This window comes from Colobus angolensis, unplaced genomic scaffold (assembly GCF_000951035.1).
Source record: "Colobus angolensis palliatus isolate OR3802 unplaced genomic scaffold, Cang.pa_1.0 Scaffold21, whole genome shotgun sequence".
Classification (NCBI taxonomy): Eukaryota; Metazoa; Chordata; class Mammalia; order Primates; family Cercopithecidae; genus Colobus; species Colobus angolensis.
Genome location: NW_012115266.1, coordinates 981,309 through 1,001,958, shown reverse-complemented (window position 1 = coordinate 1,001,958; position 20,650 = coordinate 981,309). Strand labels below are relative to the sequence as shown.

Below are 20,650 nucleotides of genomic sequence, written 5' to 3'. Positions count from 1 at the left end.
GCAGAACACAGACTCCTGGCAGGAGATTTGGATGACACTAGGTGTGGCAGCTGATTTGAAATGGCATCTACTGATCCTCACCTCTCGCTATTCACATCCTTGTGTAGCTTCCTCCCATCTTGAATAAGACTGAGCTTGTAACCAACAGGATATTCTGGAAAGGAAGGAGTATGACTCTCTAGGCCATATCATAAAAGGCCTGTGGCTTCTGCCTTTCTTTCTTCAATTATGATGTCCCTCATGTTGTGAGGACCCTTAAGCAACCCACTAGAAAGGTCCATGTAGCAAGGACCTGAGGTTTCCTGCCCACAGCTGTGTGAGTGTGCCATCTTGGAAGTGGATGCCCTAGCCCCAGTTGAGCCTTCAGATAAAACTGCAGCCCTGGCCAACATCCTGACTGTGACCTCCTGAGAGACCCTGAGCCAGAATCACCCAGCTAAGCCACTCCCAGATCCCTGGCCCACAGGAACTGCAAGAGGTAATTAACGTGCTGAGTTTGGGGTCATTCGTGATGAGCAACAGATCCCCAATGTGTGAGGTGGGAATCCTGCTCTGTGTCTTAGTAGTTGAGTAGCCTGGATCAGGTGACTCCCTGGGAGCCTCAGTTTCCTCCTCTGTCAGACAGGATAGAATTCATAATAGCTCCCTGAGAGATCTGTGCTGAGAACTAAATAGTGTTCGTGTCAGGTGCCCTGCACTGGGCCTGGCCTCCTGAAGTCCACATGATTATGCTGCAGTTATTCAGTTGCAGCCACATTTGCCTGTGTGGGTCCTGGCTTTCCTGCCTGGGCATCAACACCCCACCAGCAGGACACTTTTTTACATGCCTCTTATGCCCTGATGTGCACACTCTCTCACACACATGCTCGCACATGCATGCTCACACACACACTCACACAACCACACACACACACAACCTCATGCACTCACCCAGCTCAGGGCTCAGCACAGTGCTTAAGGGAACACAGTGGGTTTTTGGTCACTGCTGTAGAACCAGTGAATGAAGTGAACAGTTTCTTTTTTTTTTTTTTCCAATTAAAAATGTTGCCAGGTGTGGTGGCTCACACCTGTAATCCCAGCTCTTTGGGAGGCCGAGGTGGGCTGATCACTTGAGGTCAGGAGTTCGAGACCAGCCTGGCCAACATGGTGAAATCCTGTCTCTACTAAAAATACACAAATTGGCTGGGGTGGTGACATGCACCTGTAATTCCAGCTACTTGGGAGGCTGAGACAGGAGAATCGCTTGAACCTGGGAGGCAGAGGCTGCAGTGAGCTGAGATCCTGCCACTGCACACCAACCTGGGTGAGAGTGAGGCTCCATCTCAAAAAAATTTAATCATGGTAAAATATGCACAATATAATATTTATCATTTTAATCATTTATTAGTGTACGGCTCTGTGGCATTAAAGTACATTCAACCATCATGATGTTTGTACAATCATCATCACCATTCATCTCTAGAACTTTCTTATCTTCCAAACTAGAACTCTACCCGTTAAACGCTAATTCCTTCTTCCACCTTCCTTAGCCCCTGGCACCCACCATTCTGCCTTCTGTCTCCATGAATCTGACCACTCCAGGGACTTCGTGTTAGTGGAATACCGCAGTGCCTGTCCTACTGGGACTGGCTTATTCCTCTCAGCTTAACGTCATAGCGGGTGTTGGATTCTCCTTCCTTTCGAAGGCACAACCATGTCCATAGCGAATGGTGTTTCCCCTGGTGTTCCCCTCCCTCCCACTGCGAGATCTTTGAGGGCAGGCATGATCTCTCCTGGTTGTCTGTCTCCAGCCCCTCTCTTGGACCCCGGCTCTGAGTAAGCCTGATCCAAGAAGTATTTGTGGAAGAAATGAAGCAAGTCCAGCCTCTGGGGTTTGTGTCCTGGTCCTACCATTCCTTGGGTGGGGGGCCGAGGCAGGTGGCTTGTTCTCCTCCAGTCTCCGCTTCCTAGTCTATAACATCAGGATGGAGACCCGTTCATGGGGCTGCCATAGGCTTCAAGCCTGGTAACCGTGCTCAGAAACAGTGGGATGCATGGGGGACGCAGAAGCTCCTGGCTCATCCCCTGGCTCCCTGGCTTGTCCCAAAGCAATGACACCCATTTGTCTGACCCAAGCCTGACTCTGGTCTGCCACTCCCGCAGGAGACTGGGGTGGTGGTTGTTGCCTTAGTTTCAACATGGCGGCACAGGATACTTTAATTACTGCCCATCCCCTGAGATAAGGCTCCTGGGTCCCACATTCCTGGTACCTGGTAATTCCATCGATAAGCCCCTGGGGCCAAGCTGAGACATCTTACGCCCAAGAATGCTGAGTGAAAACCACAGCCGGGGAAGAAGAATTAGATCCAAATTCGCAAGGTGTGATTTCAGCTATGCGCTGATAACTTCTCTGGTGGCTACAGGCTCTGGAATTCCAACTATCTGCTGAGGCAAGGGCGAGGAAAGAGCACTGGAATTGGAGTCAGGAGAGCCAGCTTTGTGCTCAGCAAAGGCTGTGACCCTGGACAAGTCATCCGATGTGACAACATGGGCTGCAGGAGCAGACAGCCTGGATTAAATCTCGGGTCTGCCACTGGTTACTGAGGTGGCCTTGGGGACCTTTTTGAGCTGCTCTGTGCCTCAGTTTTCCCATCTGGAAAATTGGGATAATGATGGTTTCTACCCTTTCCATGGACCTAAGTACCCCTCGAGCTTTTGTGGCTTTATTGCTCTAATACATAAACAGATGGAGAATTCGTCTTTCCATGGTGGGGAGCTTCCTGAAAGGGATCCTTCCAAATCTCCAGTAAGCCCAGTCCCCTGAGCTCCGGAAAGCTGACCTCTACCTGCATCCTCACGTGGGTGGCTCGTGGGCACCATGCACCTGGCATTTCCCCCGTGGGCTCTTGTTTCAGCTTCACTGCCCCTGATTGCTGTCCTTGATTCTCCCTCAGCAAATGGCCATTGTCTACCCAGGTGCTCAGGCCAGGACCTCACCACCCTCCTGTCCTGCATCCACACACATGGACCCAGTTCATCACCCAAGACCAGGGGCGGATCTTCCCTCTGTGGGGTCTCTTAAATCCTTCCACCTAACTTACTCAGATGATGGCATTTTAGTTAGGCCACCGCCTGATTGAGTCTTGGGAGGGACAAGCACTGGGACCAGAATCCTGTCTGGAAGCAAGGCTCAGGGGCTCCTTCCCCAAGGAGGTGGGCACAGCTCATGCTGAGCCTAGTGAAGTTGCCCTGGAGGCCTGGGCGTTTCCCTGCCTCCATCCTCACCTGCTGCTGTCCATTCTGTACACAACACCTTTTGAAGTCCTGAAATTGAGCCGCCATGGGGCCTCTCTGGACATACCTGCCCTGGCTGTCACACACCAGCCTTGCTGCATTCCTCCCAGTGCCTCCAGTGACTCAGGCCCTGCTGGCCCCAGGGCCTTTGTATGTGCTGTTCGTCCTGCTGGGAGTGGCTTTGCCTCCATCCCACACTGCGGGCTCCTTCTCAATCTCAGGGTTTCCCCGGAGAGCCTCTGCACCGCTTTTCCCAGGCAGGTGAGGGGCTCTGTTCCTGCTCCTCGCCGGCCGTTCCCCTCACTGACACACTTTGTCATTGTTGATTTGCTTCCCCACCTTCAGAGTCTGCCTCTCCCACAAAATAAGCTCCACGAGGGCAGGGACTGTGTCCTTTAGGGTCAGCGGTGGCTCCCACAGTGGTGCTGAATGGACACAAGTTGGGTGAATGAGTGAATGAATGAATGGCTAGGAATGATGACCCTGGGCTGCAGGGAACAAGGTTTCTCCAACTGGAGTCCAGTCACTACCTCAGCAGTCTCCACGGGTGCCCGTGTCCACCCTGGACCTGAGGAAGTGGCCGCAGTGTGCACCGCTGGACCGGGATGACGGAAGGCCTGTGTTGGGGTTGGGGCCAGGGCTGTCGTCTTTTCTCTTTTGGTTTCCCCACCACGAGGCTCTGCAGTGAGCTTGGAGGAGCTCTTTGTGGGCTTCCGCTTTCACAGACACCTGTTCACTCCCACCTGTCCCTGCCCTGAGGCCCTGCCTCAGTCTGGCCTAGCAGGAGTCCTCTGCACTCCTGACTGACCGCTCCGTCAGATGCCCAGGGCAACAGCGTTTACTCTGCCTGCCATGGCTTCAGGGGACAGTGGATGGGGTCTCCCCAGCTCATAGGGGGTCTTGCTGGGGGTCTGCAGGGCTGTTCCTATAGGCCCATTCCTGTCAAATCTGACCATGTCACTCTCAGCCTAGAACATTCAATGGCTCCCACAGCCCTCCTGATGAAGTCATTGCTGTTTGCCATAGCCTTCCAGAAACTTCTTGGCTGCCCCCTCCCCATTCTCCAACCTCACCTCTTTCCATCCCTCCATCCCTCGCCTCTCATCGTCCAGGGATCCTGAACACCCTGTGCTTCCCCAAACCTCTCCTGCTTCCAGACCTCTGCACACGCAGCTCCCTCTGCTTCTCCAGCCATCCAGGAATGGGCCAGTGACAGCGCCCTGTGCTTCCCACACCGTCACCTCTTCTGGGGTTCAGAGGGTTCAAAGTCCCACTTCCCAGTCTCCCTGAGACCATGGAACTCAATGCCTGCAGGTCACATCCAGCCTGCGGCGGCTGGAACCAAATGTGAGTGCTCTGCATTCCTTCCCACGGCTGGAGGCGGCCCAGATCCTCGAGCCAATGCGGGGGGACACCCATCAAGGATGGCCTCTGTGACAGCGTGACGAGAGTGGGGAAAGGTCTTTGCAGCATGAGGGTTCTGAGATCTGCGGGTGTGTCTGTCGCCTGAGCACAGCTGAGCTCATCCAGGCTCACTCAAGGTCTTGCTCTAGAGAGACTTTTCCCTGGGGAGTTTGCTGGTCCTGCCTGGGTGGTATCAGGCGCCCCCCTGGGCTTCCCCAGCTCTTGGCCTTTGCCACCATGGCCCACTTTGCTTGCATAGCCCTCTCAGGGGACAACCTCCTGGTCTGGCTGAGGGAGCTCTGGGGGCGAGCCCCGGGCCCACCCTGCTTGCACCTCCAGCTCCAGGGCCCTGCTCGAGCCTGGTCCTCCTGGGGCTCATGCCCCGCCTGCTGAGTCTGCTGAGAGACTGCCCTTGGCAGGCCCCCCTCCCCGGTGCCCGCGTGCACATTCTTCCTTCCAGAGGAATGTCCCAGACCCAGGTTCCCACAGAGGTGCCTGAACTGAGGGGAGTGACTCTCTGGACCCTGGCTGTTGTTCTGCTGCAGAAAAAGCCATTCTTTTGAACTCTGCTGAGTGAGCTCACAAACGGGGCATAACTGAGACGCGGGAATGCCTGGGTCGCCGCGCAGTCACCGGGCAGGGTTGCCCTCCCCTGTGGGTCAGCAAAAACGGTGTCAAGTGAAACCCATTCTAATTAAAGGGAACATTAAGCAGGGGCCTTTTAAACATGGCCATTTCCTAAAGTTCTCTCTTGATACCAATTAATTCCCAGAGGAAGGAGTGGAGGTGAGGGGAGGCGGAGGCAGCTGAAAGCCCTGGGAGAGCCTGGTCCCCCACCTCCAAATACTCACGCTGCATTTATCTAGAAATCCATCTCAGCAGTCATTTAAAGACCCCAGGAAAACTTCTCCAGGCTCCGGCTCCCCAACTGTCTAATGAATGCTGCCCCACGCCACCACCCTCCCCCCACTTCCTGGGAAAAGAGATGAAAACTAGAGGGGCCAAAAACATCGCTGAGATGTGAACTGGCCAAGAGATGGTACTGGGGAGGATTGGTCAAGTGGTGGCTGGGTTGTATAGATCCACCAACCCCCTTGCAGAGGGGTTGAAGAAGGCATTCCTTCAATAATTGTAAAAGGTACATTTTTAGAAACCAAGAGGGTCTTGCTTCTGTGAGTTGGGACTGAGGGTGAACTGGACACCTGGCCCTGTGCCACCACCATGAGAAACAAAAAGGAACCAAATCCCTGTTTCCATGCATTCTGGGAGAGAGACTCAGAGACAATGGCTCTGGTTGACATTGGTGGAGTGATTTTCGTGTGCCAGGTACTGGCACCCACCTGGTCAGCCCACCAGGGTCTGACCCTCCTCTCTGCCCTCTTGGCTGAGATAGTTGGAAAATTGCAGTAACTACCACCATGTGCACCATGTACGTCACTGTGCTCCAGATGATAAATCATGCACCCAGCCTTGCTCTGCCTCGGTTTCTATGTGTGTGCGATAGACAAAGACAGAAAGACAGAGAGAGGAGGACAGCTGTCCCATCCTCCCTGTGTGCTAGTTACTACAATTTTCCAACTCTCTTGGCTGAAAGTAGCCAGAGAGCAGAAAGGAGGGTTGGACTCCAGTGGGCTTCACGTAGGCTTCATGATAAGGCGAGGAGTTCATCTAATTTAGAAGAGTGGTTCAGACCCCAAACACCCTGAAGCCATCAGTTTCCTGAGCATTAAAGTGAGGATTCTGCAATCAATTAGTTATGTCTGCCATGAGAACAGCATGGCACAACCATACATAACCTGTGTGCCGGGGGCCTGAGCGGGTGCTGCTCTAAAATGGAAACTGAAGTGGTGTTTGAGGAAAAATTATGAAAGCAACTGGATAAAGCCATTGAACTTTCTTATCTCAAGGGCCTGAAGTAGCTTGTGACATGTCCTGAGATAAGAACCCACAATGTCCCAACCCATTGCCCCAGTCACCCGATGGCCTCAGACACCTGTGAAAGCTAAACCCAAACCTGTGAACCACACCCTCTAGCTTTATGGCACCACTCCCAGCCTCCAGCCTCTCCCTTGGGCCCCACGTGGCTGCCAGCTCACTGTCTATAGTGCATTTCAGTTAAGCCATAGTCTGAGTAAGCTTTGGAAGGGGCCAAAGCTGGGACACGAATCCTGTCCAGAAGCAAGGTCCAGGGGCTTCTGGCCCAAGGAGGTGGGCACGGCTCACGCTGAGCAGCTGAGGTTCCCTGACTTGCCGTGTCTGCTCCAGCCTCTGCATGCACCTGTTGCCTCTGCTTGGGCTGGTTCCCCTCGCCTGGGCAGCCTGGAAAGCTTCTAGCTCTGCAGCACTCACAGCAAAGCCCCCTGCCCTCCTTTGGCCCAGCTCCTCTGAGCTCCAGCAGCCTCTCGGATAGCCCCATGCTTTGCACTGATCTCACTGCGTTGTAAACAATCTGTACGCGAAGACTCTCTCTCCTCGGCTCCATTCCTGGGGCCCATCACAGAATGACTGAGTCTCACCTTTGTGCCCACCCCCTGCCAGCCATTGTCTCTGAGTCTCTCTCCCAGAATGCATGGAAACAGGGATTTGGTTCCTTTTTGTTTCTCATGGTGCTGGCACAGGGCCAGGTGTCCAGTTCACCCTCAGTCCCAAGTCACAGAAGCAAGGCCCTCTTGGTTTCTAAAAATGTAACTTTTGCAATTGTTGAAGGAATGCCTTCTTCAACCCCTCTGAAAGGCTCTGGAGGACCTTGGTAGGTGGCTCTACCAGTGTGGATGGACGGGGTCCCTCTCTGCCCCGGGAGCAGCAGGGGCCTCCAGGCAGCCTTCTGTTTTGCTCCTTGTGGGAGAAATTCTTACTTGGGGCGCCAGCCAGCAAAGCAGAGAGGCAGGTACCTGTTTTAGTGCTACAGGGCTTGGCCTGGACACCCTCTGTCATGTGTGTGATATTCATAGCACAATGTCAAGATCAGCATCTGATCACCATCCATGGCTTCTTAAACACGTACTATGCGCCAGGCACTGAGCTACGCACTTTTTAATGCATCACTTAGTTCACTCTCTCAAAACTTGCTGGCATCAATCTTGCTTTACTGTTGGGGAATGGGAGGCCCAGAGAGGTGGTGCAAGGCAGTAATTTGAACCAAGACCTCCCTCCTGTGCTCCACAGCTCATGCTCTCACTGTGGCACCTGCTAATTCTGTAGCACCCAAGCAGGTCTGGGTGGGCTCCCCTGCCCCCATCCCAGGAGGAACCCAAGCCTCAGGAACCTCCTCAGGAAAGGCCCCATGGGCCATGACCTTCGAAGATCCCCCAGAGGCCACCTGCAGGCATACCTGTATTAGTTATCTGTCGGCATAACAAATCGCCACCAACTCAATAGCTTACCACAACCCCAGTTGCAGGTTCAAAGTGCTGCAGGTCAGACATCCAGGCAGGCACTGCTTGATGGGTCTTCTGCTCATGGTCTCACATGCTGAAAGTCAGGGTGTCAGCCAGACTGGGTTCCTTCTGGGGGATCTGGGGAAGAATCTGTATCCACGTTGATTTGTGTTGTTGGCTGAATGCAGTTGCTTGCAGTTGCAGTTGTAGGATTGACGTCCCTATTTCCTGCTGGTTGTCGGCTGGGGTCATTCTCAGCTCCCTTGGCTGCCCACATTCCTTGCCACGTGGGCCCCTTCCTTTCCCAAGTCAGCAGTGGTTCTCATCGTCCAATTCCCGACTTCCACTTTGGGAACCAGATGGAGAAAACATCCTACTTGTAAAAGGTTCATGTGATGAGGTCAGGCCCGTCAGGTTAGTGTCCCTTTCTCAAAATGAACAAGTCAACGGTGCCATCAAACACAATCCTATCATAGAGCAGAGCTCATCATATTCACAGTGGCAGGGACTGTGTAGGGCATGTACACCAGGGGTGTGGGTCTGGGGACCATCATAGAATTCTGCCTCCCACAATTTTAAAAATTAATCCAGCATCAGTGCTTACTTTTCCAGAGAAGATCGCACCATATTGGGCTGGGGTGGGGCATGGAGAGGGCCACTGGCTTCACACAGCCTTGGTTCGGAATCCTGGCTCTGATCTCCAACAACTGATGGCCTCGAAGAAGCAGCCTGACTGTTCTGGGCCTCAGTTTACTCATCTGTAAAATGGAGTGAAGGCTACTTGGCAGGGCAGCTGGAAGGTTAAATGGGATCATGCAGGTAGAAATTTTGGCAGAGCCTGACCCTGGGGACCTGGGCAATAGATGATGCTGCTGTGCACGGTTTTTTAGAACAACCCAGCCTTCTGTTTTATTTGAAGTAGGGTGGGATCAATGAAAAGCATGTTTTTAGGCTCAAACACATCTGAGTCCACATCAGGAATCTTCCAGAGTCCAACTGTGGCCAGCGAGGCCCTGAGTACTGGACAGGAGACATGCCATGTGCTGACCAGTGCCCACATGCTGGTGGCTGCAACCTGGGCTGGCTGCTCACCAGTTGCTCACAGTGAGCAGGGTCAGGGCCCAGCCTGATCCCTCAGAGCAGGAGGGTTGGGCATGGAGTTGTGGCAAGTGGAATGTCATACGCCTATGCCATTGGAGCTGTGGTCCCTCCTTGGCAGTGCTCTGAGGGAAACTGGCACACCTGTGCCCCTCCCTTTAGAGTCTTTGGCTTCCTCATTGTGTCTTAATGCAAAAGAGCAGCCAGACTGGTATGGATGATGGGAGGAGCCTTTTGGCTCAGACAAGGAGTGTCAGAGAAGGGGTCACAAAGACAGCTCTGGAGGCTAAGCCAAAAGCAGTATAGGGTAATGTTAGGAGCAGGTCTTGGTGCAACTGCCTGAGTGTGCCTCTAGGTTCCACTGCTAACTTGTTATGTGACTGAGCTACTCTACACTTTAGTTTTCACCTCTGTAAAATGGGAATAACAGTAGTCCTAGCTTGTAAAATTGTCAGGAGGATTAAATGAAATATTGTCGGAACACCACTGACATGTGGTGCTTGTTCAGTACAAGGTATCCTCACCATTATCATCATCACCACCATCATCATCATTATCACCACCATCATCATCATTACTATCATCACCATTACCATTATCACCATCATCATCATCACCACCATCACCACCATCATCATCACCATCACCATCATCACACCACCATCACCATCATCACCACCACCATCATCACCATCACCATCATCATCATCATTCTTACCATCACCATCACCACCATCACCATCATCACCACCACTATCATCACCATCACCATTATCACCCTCATCATCACCACCATCATCATCATCGCTATCATCATTACCACCATCACCACCATCATCATCATCGCTATCACCATCATTACCACCATCATCACCACCATCATCACCATCACCATCATCACCACCATCATCATCATCACCATCATAATCATATAATCATCATTACCATCACCACCATTATCCATCATCTCATTATCACTATCACCTTCATCACTATTACTGTCATTGTCATCATCATCATCATTACCATTTCCTTTCCATCATCACCATCACTATCATGGTTACCATCATCAACGCCATCATTATCACCATCATCACTATCATCACCATCACCATCACAAACTCGTCATGATTTAACAGGTGGGCTGGCACTCTGAATGTTGAAGACAGAGGGAGAAAATCAAGCTGGGACAGTCAGATTTCTATAGTCCTCCCCAGCAAGACCCAGGTGGGCTGTTGGGGGTCCCAGAAGCAGATATCAGCCCAAAAGATGAGCTTTGATAATCAGAGTGAGGCTATGGTGAGACTGAGTGACACAAAAGAATGTAGGGTTGTTGGAATGCTGACAGCAGACAAAAGTGAGATGAGGTATCTCCTGACACCACCCTCTTCCATCTGCTCTCAGATGGGGCTCTTTGGAGAGGATCTGGAAGGCAAAACTGAGGTCTTATGCCACCTCCACCTCTATGTAACCTCAGACAGGCTTCATCTTGTGTCCTGGCCTCAGTTTCCTCATCTTTAAAATGGGGACACATCAGGATCTGCCCTCAGCAAGTTGCTGGGGGCCTGCCTTGAGCATCCGGTAGGTGGCGCTAATGGCTGGTGGTTGGGTTGGGGGAGGCTCCCACAGGGGCTCTGAAGGCCCCAGTAGGGCACTGGGGAGACCTCCCCTGATTCCCTGGGGGCAGAGCAGAGCTCTTGTCTTTGCAGGAGCTGCAGATTCTGCCTTGGGTATCTTAGAAGCTTTGCACAGGCATCTCCAGCTCAGCAGGAACCAAATGCCATCCTGTCTCCCCACCTCACTGGTGTCACCATCTTCCTGGGAGCTGTTTGCATACCCCTCTCCTTGGCCCTCACCTTTAATTTGTCCCTGAGCCCTATCAGGGTCACCCTCTATCTCACCATCATCGCCCACCTAGGTGAGCATGGGAACCTTCTCTCACACTCCCTCCAATTCCCCTCCACTGTGGTTGGGGGAGGCTTCTAAAATGCCAAATATAGCCCAGTCTCTGCAATTTGCAGGGTCCCCAGCCCTCGGGATAAAGTCCAAACCCCTGACAAACCTGTGAAGCCCCTCGAGGCCCTGTGGGTCTGGGGCTAGCTCTGGGCTGCAGCCCTGTCTCTGGTCGCAGTCCAGCTTCCACCAGGGTCCAGGTGCACTGAGCTGCCGTCCCTCTCTCCCCTCTGCTGGCTCCTCCTGACTGCCCGTCTTCCCCTGGCCTCTCTATGCTTCCTGCTGGCATTGATAACAGTGTCCTGGAGAGCTGGGCAGGGAGGGCTGCCTTGGGTTGCTACTGTGTGTGTGCCCCACTTAGTGCCGGGCTTGACTCTTAGCAAGTGCTCAGTACACCCATATGGAATTGGGGGGTGAGGGTAAAGGGAGGAGGAGGGAAGGGCCAAGAGCTCCCTGTGCTCAATGAAGAGTGGGACTTGAGCAAGTACCCATTTTTAGTACCTCCCAAGATGTGTACAAGAGGCCTGGGGCCAGCAGAACCCCTTGCCCCTGCCCATCTCCCTCCAGTCTGTGGGGGTCCACTCCCAGCTGCCCAGCCGTGAGGCCTCCGTGGCTCAGCTCCTCATCTGTTAAGTGAGGACAGCGGTCGTACCCCTCACAGCAAGACCACGTGGGTTACATAACTTGTTCTTAGGGTTCCTGGCTTGCAAGAAACCCCTAAGAATGTTCTATACTCCTAGGCCCACTATTATTCTTAATATTACCCAGGAAAGGGTGGAGAAGTGAGTAAATAAATGAATAGGTGAATGAATGAATGAATGAATAGCACCCTAGCCCCATGGTCTCCTGGGGCTTCAGGATCCTTGAGGAGGTTGGCTGTGTAGGTTCCCCTCAGGTAGGACCCAGCTGAGCTGGGGAGTCTTAACTCACCCAGGGCTGGCCTTAAGATTGGGCATAACCATGTGTGGGCTCTGCCCTGGCCTTACTTAACCAAGAGAGGGAAATGCTGGCAGGGAAGAAAGTCCTGCCCACCAGACAGCCCCATCCACCTGGGCTAGACCTATCCCCAAGGAGCCCCACCCACCTGGGCTAGCCCCACCCCAAGGAGCCCCACCCAACTGGGCTAGCCCCACCCCCAAGGAACCCCACCCAACTGGGCTAGCCCCACTCACAAGCGGCCCCACCCACCTGGGTTAGTCCCACCCAGCAGGCAGCTCCGCCTACCTTGGCTATCCCCTTCTGAGTTCTTGACTTGATTCTCCTGTTATTGTCCTGCAAACCCACATCCCTACAAAGCAGGAAAGTGTGCCTGGGAGAGGCCATGTGAGTGGGGAGCCAGCCCAAAGCCAGGCATCCAGGGTCTCCCTCACCTGAAGCTGACTTTTTCCCCACCTTGGACAGAGGGCAGGAGATGCCATCCCCAGTGAACCCAGTGCTTTCACCAGCCATATTAGCTCCCACCCACCCCCCTGTCGTGGAACCCTCGGCTGTCACACCTGCAGGGCCAGGGCGCGCATGGCCTCAGGGATGGCCTGTTCAGCTCCTGAGTGACTCGGGTCTGGTGCCTCACCACCTGCTGAGCTCTGTGTGCTTTCTGGGCACTTCTGCTCATTGCCTTTGGGCTCAGTGAAGAGTCTGGAGTTTATCTGGAGTGAGGTGGTCGGGTCTTGGTGAGATCTGAGCAGGTAAGAAGCAGGGTCTTTCTTATGTTTTAAGGAGAGCTCTGTGGCTGCTGGGTGGGGGATCAGCTGGAGGGGCAGCAGGTGACTCATTACAAGGCTGGGGCCATCATCCTGTGAGAGCCGGGCATGACCAGTGCGGGCCGGTGGGGTTGAGGGTACAGACCAGTAGGACCCACAGACGGCTCAGGAGTGACCAAGCCTCTGCTGAGCTGCCCAGGGCCCCTCCCACCTGGAGCCCCCCAAGGTGGTGCTATATAGCCAGAGGCCTCCAGGCCCCACCCAAGACAGCCCAGCTGGCTTCTGCCCAGCCACTGTCACACACAGAGGGCAGCTGTCCCCACGGTCCCTAGAGGCGGCTGAGGACCACTGTGCCTGGAGTCCTCTGTGGCTATAAACCAGGAGGAGAAGGCAGCCCACCCCCTTCCCCAGAGACAGGGAGGCTGAGGCTGCCTCGTGGATTTTGGCAGGTCCCAGCTTCCAGGATTGTGAGGTGAAGACGTGAAGGGACCCTGGAGGTCATGGGGACCCAGGCACAGGGCGGCGGCCTCTCATCCTCCTCATGGTCAAGGAGGTCGGTGCCTTCCCGGGGTGGGTTATGGAAGGTAGGATCCTCCTTCTCTTCAGAGTCCATTCGGGAGCAGGAAAGTTAATCTCAGACCCTAAATCCAGCCATGTCACGCCACGCTTAACAGCTCTTACAACTTCCCCCGGCACTTAGGACAGCATCTGGCTCCTTCCCTTGGCTCGTGGCCCTCAGGGTCTGCGTCACACACACCCCAGCTCTCCCAACGGGTCTCTGCACTCGCTGTTGCCTCCGCCTGGAACAGTCTTCCTCCTGGTGTCATCGTCTCCGTGGTGCGTCCTTCCTGACCTTCCACCTCCACCAGGTGCCGACACTTCCCCGACCCTGGTATCCTCTTCTCGCGGGTGGGTGAATGCCACCTGCTGATGTCTGATTTATTCATTGGTTTTCTTGTCTGTTGTCTGTCCCCACCAGAGACAGGGACTGGTCACTCATGTTCATTCGGCAGACCGGACACTTCGTGGAGGGCTCCAACGCTGGCACATCCCGGGGCCTCTTCTGTCTCTCCCAGGCCCTGTGTGTTGCGGTGAGAGGAGCATTTGTGTCTCTGTGGTTTGCTGCTGGAGCTAATGACCTGGAGAGAAACAAGGGAGACAGGGTGTCCAGACAGGTGCAGGGCTCAGCCAGGAGGCAGAAGACGTGAATGTGTCCCAGGCCAGTGCCACCAGGCACTCTGTGTGGCACTGGGAACAGGAATTCTGGGAGTCAGTCTGTAAGGGTGGCGGGCATTGCTCCCCTGGGAGAAGCCTTTCCAGTGGGTGTTGAGCAGGCCGTTAGCTCATGCCCTGAGAAGGTGCATGGGTGGCCTGGGGTCTCCACGGAAATTACGTGGGCGCGCATAGGTGTGGCTCTGCATTCACGTGGGTGAGGACTTCTGACCGGTGCCGGGGCACTCTGCATGACCCTGGCAGAATCAGGCTGCCCCGACTGTGGAAGGGGAAGAAGAGCACGCCTGACCCCCCACCGGCACTGCACCCCTCACTGCTCCACCTGGGGCTGTCTCTGGGGGTGGCTGGGTCCTGGCTGACTGTGGTGACAGTTGAGGCCAGGGGTGGGGTGGGGCATGGGAGTTAAGAGGACTGGCCAGGTGGGGCACACCGTGTGCCCACCCCCAGTGTCAGGCACTTCCCCCTCCTCCTCCACCCCCTCGTCCTCTTCCTCCTCATCATCCTCACTTGTTGAGGACCTCCTGTGTGCCAGGTGGTTTATATGCCCAGCCTCATTTAATCCTCAGAATGACTCCATGAGGTAGCTACTAAAATCCCCACTTAACAGATGAGGAAACTGAGGCCCAAAGAAGCTCAGCAAGTTGCCTAAGGTCCAAGCTTCCTCTCCCAACTCTCCTACCCTCTCCTCTTCCTTCTCCTCTCTCCCATTCTTCCCTGCCTCTTCCTTAACTAGACAATTTTTTATCGAGCATCTCCCAGGTGCAGGCATGAGCCAGGTGCAGGGAAGATCACGATGACCCAGCTCCTTCTGGTCCTTTCCTTAGCTGGTTAGAGGCTGGGAGGACATGCAAGTTCAGCTCCAGCCGACTGGGGCATTGGTGGTAGCCCCTGGAGAACTTGTGCAATGGGGCTATGAGGCTGAATCTGGCTCCAAGAAAGCATGTTGCAGTCCACGAGTGATGTCTGCCGTGTGCACAGGCGTGGAGAGTGAGGCACCTGTGCTGCCTTCTCGTAGACTCTAGACTGGTGGGGCCTCCGAAACGCACCCAGACACTGTGCTGGGTGTGCTGCATAGCCCTCCTAACCAATTCAGTATTTTTCTCTCCATTTTCCGGGAGAAATCAGAATCTAAGGTGTCAGAATGTAAGGTTCCTGTTGGAACCCAGGCTCCAGGGTCCCTGGTTTTCTGTGACATCATGCTGCAGGACCCTGTTTCTCTTTTTGCTTTGGCTGCTGGGTAGCTCAGAAGGGAGCTTTAGCCTTGCCCTCAGCCACCACATTAGCTCAGGGGTTTGGGCATTTTTGTCACCGGCTCCTTTGGGCTCTTTGTCCTCCCTGCTGTGCTTCCCGAGGAGCAGGCCGGATGTAAGTTATCAGCTATAAATAAAACCAAGACTTCCGTTCTGGCTCTCACTCTAGTTTCCTGGTGCATTTTTTTTTTAAGTTCTTAATCAAGGGAGGGGGTACTCCTGACTGAAGATGACATCAGCATCAGCTGGCCCTGGGGGGCAGGCCCCCAGCCCCCAGGCCCGTGTGGGTCCTGAATGCCCCCATTATGAGGGGTAACCTCATTACACAAGACGCACTGCACGGCGGAATTTCAAATGGGGTTTTGTGGTTTCTGCCCTTTGCAGCAGAGCACACACAGGCAGCTGCGGTCGCCTGGCTTCCTCTCCCACCGCAGTCCTGGCGCCTGGCCAGCTGGTGACCACCCCTTCCACCATGAGTCAGTTTCATTCTTAACTCTCTGACTCAGGTCCCTTTAAAGGGACAGCAGAATCCATTCGTTCCAAGCAAGGAGGGAGAGGTGAAGAGCCTGCCTGGGAGGGGAGTTGGGGGTTAAGGGGAAGCTTGGGGGTCCCAGGCAGGCGGCTGGGTGAGCAGCCCTGCCTCACTCCCCTACCCCAGACACCCAGGATGGAGGGGCTTTCCTGTCTATTCCAAGGGAGAGGGACCTGTGACTTCCCCAAAGCTGACTGTCTGCAAGGCGGGAACCCCCAGTGTTCAGCAATCTTCCCTTCTGTCTGGTCACAAGCCCTGCCCAAGCTCTGGGCTCAGAAGGTAACGGGGGCTTTGCGAGCCACGCCCCACGTGCCCCGCTTCCTTCTCATCTTTGGCCCCCTCATTCCTTGTACTTCCGTCGCAACGACCTCTGGAGTTCCTAGAACATCCTGAGCTGCTCCCCCGGGCCGCACTCCCTGCCACCTGGCATGCACGTCACTCCGCTCTTTATGGGGGTCCCATCTCCTCCTTCTGAGCCCAGCTGCATGCCACCTCCTCCCAGGTACATCCTGCCAGTCCGTCACGGTAACCTATTTACCTCTACAGTAGTACAAGCAACAACCCAAACTCTGTTCACCTTGCTCCCCATGTTAACGGCCCCCAGCGTGAACTGTCCGCTCCATGAAGGCAGGGCCCTGCTTGTCTTGTTCACAGCACAAGGCTGGACACAGTCGGTGCTCGCTCAACATTCCTGGGATCAATGGGAAATGACGGTCAGGCAACCCTCTGCAGCCGTCCTTGTCGAGGGCCCCAGATGGGGTGTGGGGGGCCCCTCCCTGTCCAGAAGGTGTTGGAGGGGCTGGGGGCCAGGCATGGCGAGCAGGCCGAGGCTGCAGGTGGACACCCTGCGCGACTGGGGCTGCTGGGGGCCAGGCCGCAGTTCCAGCCCAGGTCAGGTCTCCTGTGAGGCCTCTGTGAAACAAGAATTTCTCTCTCCATTTCCTTCTCCCGTCTGACTCACACTTTCGTTTTGAAGTTCCCCCTTTCTGCCAGCGCTTCGCCTGAGGTTACGGAGTGGTCAAGCGAGGCCGGCAGGGCGTGGAGACCCGGAGGAAGCTGGGTTGCCGTTTCATTCACAAAAACACGACCCGCCCGCTTCCTGTGTCCTGCCTGGGCTGCACGGCTCCCAGCCCTACAGTCATTTCACAGGGTGTTTGCAAGTTTGCAGGGGCCAGTGAGGGTGCTCCTGGGGTTTGAGAGGCTTGAGTTTGTCCACCCCAAGGCCTCCGTCAGCACCCCCCTTTCCCGTCACTGTGCTTCTGTCTCCCACGGTGCCTCCCAGTTCACCCCACAGGGGCGTGGCGCAGGGCCTCAAAACCCAGGATTCTGTAGGAGCTGAGGGCTGGGCGTGAGCACCTTGGTGCTTCCCTTGGCCCCAGTGATCCATCCTTGTTTCAGCACAGAGCTGGGAGGCCCAGGGAGGATGGCCTCTGCCGACTGGTCCAGCTCCCTCTGTGGTTCCCACCTCTCAGTCTGGGGTGGATCCAAGGGGGAGGGAAGAGAAGGGGCTGGGAAGAAAACTACGCCTGTTGGGGCACAGGCTTCTAAATCCAACCTCGTATCTCCTCCTACGAGTAGCTTCCAGGTGTCCACAGGGAGCCCGCGGTTACGCGGGCATCACTAGTTCTCCACGCATCAGATGATCCTGTGGCCCCTCAGTGCCAGGCCCCCCTGACCCTCTGGGCACATCAGTGACTTTGATGTGGTTCCCCTCCTCCCACGCTGCCAATCTGGTGGTAGAGACAGAACAGCAGTCCTGGACGGTAAGGATGCCCAATGCCACGTGCCATGTTAAGGATGCCCAGTGCCACTTCCCCTTAGCAGGGGAGATGCAGAGGAGGGGGGACACACAATCTGGGCATCACAGAAGGCTCCCTGGCTGGGGGCATCCGAGCAGAGCCTGAAGGATGAGATACCAGCCAGGGGAAGGGACTGGCTGGGAGGAGAGGCAGGGAGGGGTCTCCAGGCAGAGAGACAGTGTGTGCAAGGCTTGAGTGCAGGAGAGTCCCTGGTGTGTCGGAGCTGGAGAGGACTGTGTGGGGCATCTGGGTGGTGTGCAGCGGGGATGGAGGCCAGGCCAGGGGGTCAGCCAGGCTGAGCGGCTTGGACATTTTACTGAGGATGATGAGGAAGCCCTGCAGGCCTGTGTGCTCGGCTGGCCCCGTCCGGCTGACCACAGCTTCGTTCAGCACAATCCACATGGCACTGCTTTGGAGTCTCCGATCCAGGGTCTCATTTCACCCTGGTGCTGCCCCTGTGAGGAGGCGTTGTCTCTCCTTCTGCAGTTGAGGAAACTGAGACCTGAGAGGCAAGTTCTGTCCAAGGTCATGCAGTAGGTGCTCGCAGACTCATCCGAACTGCGGTCCAGGGGTCTCTCGCCACCCTCCCTGACCCTCTGGCCATGGCTGCTATGGGGATGAAATTGTCACAGGGGCAAGGCACTTTGAAATGCAAAAGCTCTACGGTGTCATGATGATGATAAAAACACAACAGGAAGAACGCAACCCATTTCAGTTTTATGAGGCTGAGCTGCTCCTCTGGAATTCCCTCTTTTCCGGGGATCTCAAAGCACTGGGCAGGTCCACAGACCACTCCTAGAAGCACTGGGAGCCAAGCTCAGGCCAGGCAGGAAGTGGCAGGCGCTGCTCATTCTCTGCCGTCCCAGTCCTCCTCCCCTCAGCATCGACCCCTCTCCCCAAGTCAGCTGGTACGAGAATGAGGAGCTCGGGTCCTCCCCATCCCTAGCAGGTGAGGAGCAAAGACCAGCAGCAGCAGGAACAGGACTAAGGACTCCACCATCTTGGAGACAGAGAGGGGTGGAGGCATTGGCAGTTCCGCCTGGTTTAGCGTTTTCTGGGTTCAGCTCCTGTCTGTCCCTTGAGACTATGAGCTTCTGAAAGTCATGGACCATGCGTGTCTGAGTCACTGTGGCCTGCTGGGATGAGCAGGGCTTGATGGCTGGAGAGGAGGGAGTAGGGTGTGGAAGGCTAGGGGTCAGGGGGAAGTCACAGGACTGGCTACCCTGTCAGGGCTTCCTAGGGTTTGTTTAATGAATAAGGAATTGATGAATGAATTATCCACTAACTGAAGGGTATGAATTCCAGACAGATATGTGGAAGGATAAATGGATAAATGAATGTGTGGATGGTCTAAGGGAAGATGGATGAGTGGGTGGATGGATGAAGGGATGGATGGATGGATAAGTGATGAATGAACGCAGGGATGATGGATGGATGGATGGATGGAAGGGTGGAAGGATGGATGGATCAAAAGGTGTAAGATAAATAAATGGATGGAAGGACGGATGGAGGGATGAACAGATGGAAGGACGGATTCATCAATGATGGATAAATGTGTGGATGTGGACAGATGGATGGATGCATGGACAGAGAGATAGTGGATAGATGGTATAGGGGATTGGTAGAAAGTGAAATAAGTACCTGGGTCATCTCAGGCATATGGGCAATGTGAGATGCTTATAGCAGAGACCATGATGGGGCTCACTTGGCTTTACAGATGAAGCCTTGGCATGCCTGGCGCGATGTCCGTGTCCTCCACCAACTAGAAGACCAATGATTTGGCTCGGGTCATTTTCTTGGTTCAGCCTTATCAGCCCCATGACTATGGCGAGTCTTCTGCCCTCCTGGTCTTGGTTTCCCGTCTGGATTATGAGGATTTACTGGATGGGATGGGCCTCTATGGTGGAGTCTCCAGGTTTTCCTAGGAGGAGGGGCAGCACCCCCGCCTCTCTCTTCGGCTCACAGGCCTTCCCTCACTCCATTCCCAGGCTCAGCGCAGGCACCTGCCATGCACCCTCTTCCCCACCAGTTTCTAAATGTCTGGGCACGAAGCCAGCAGGAGAGATGGGCCCTGGGGAAAGGGGAGCTGGCCCCTGCTGCAGGGTGGGCAGGCTGGGGGCCACTGTGGCTGCAGACAGCTGCTCGGCAGGCCCTTGGCAGGCTCCAGCTGAGTCACCCTGAGTCACCACTGTCACCTCCTACCACGCATTCCTTCATTCATACAGTGTCTACCCCTGAGGCCACCTCCCTGAAATCTCACTGGGCAGTTGCCAAGGGTGTGGAGGGCACTCAGGCCTGCCTGATGGGCCCCTGGCAGGGAGAGGGGGCTGGGCAAGATGACCTCCGGGAAGGTGTGGACGCTCTCTGAGTCCCTTCCAGCCCGGGAGCTCTCTGACCTCACTGGGCTGGGTCCCCTGCAGATGGGAGGGCTAGGTGCCTGTCTCCTTGAGGCCCCTTAGCAGTCATTCGGAGGAACACTGGGCCCCTCAGCTCACTGAGATTCACTGAGATGAGGAGACGAGAGTGACTCACCTGCCCCCCTTGCCTGTCTCCTCAGCAGCCACACCCAGGCTAGGCCCTCCTGCAGAGGGCCTGTGGCCACTTTGCAGTGAACCAGGCCAGCTCTGGAGTGGGCAGCCCTGCTCTGTGTCTGTCCCAGCGCTTCCTTGCTGTGTGGTGTGGGGCAGGCCATGCACAGCTCCAGGCCTCCGTGTCCTCGTCTGTAGCCGGGGTGCCGCCAGGCAACGCGTCTGGCGACTTGCGTGGGCACCTGGTGCTCCTCTGTCCCTCCTGGGGCCAGGGGTGTCCTACAGCCCTTTGACCTGCAGGGCTCACCTCTGGCAGGTCCTGAGTCCTGGCGTCAGACGCCACCAGGAACACAGTTCTGGGCCTGAGAGGTGAGCCTCTCTCCAGCCGGAAGCCTGGGCTACACTAAGAGCTTAGGGACCCAGAGTGGTGACCCCTGAGTGCTGGGCTCCCAGGGGTGGGAAGAGAGAGGCCCGGGTAGTAGCCTGGTCCGCGTGCAGTAGGT

General features: G+C 55.3%; 1 protein-coding gene across 1 annotated transcript; it reads left to right on the top strand.

Moving 5' to 3' along the window:
* Positions 1-13,539: 13,539 nt before the first annotated feature.
* MYEOV (myeloma overexpressed) lies at positions 13,540-15,451 on the top strand. The gene is given in 7 exon segments (XM_011942307.1): positions 13,540-13,673; positions 13,770-13,963; positions 13,966-14,026; positions 14,028-14,365; positions 14,368-14,423; positions 14,425-14,500; positions 14,503-15,451. Coding segments are annotated over 6 exon segments (741 nt in total). The 5' UTR covers positions 13,540-13,673; positions 13,770-13,803; the 3' UTR covers positions 14,553-15,451.
* Positions 15,452-20,650: the final 5,199 nt, after the last annotated feature.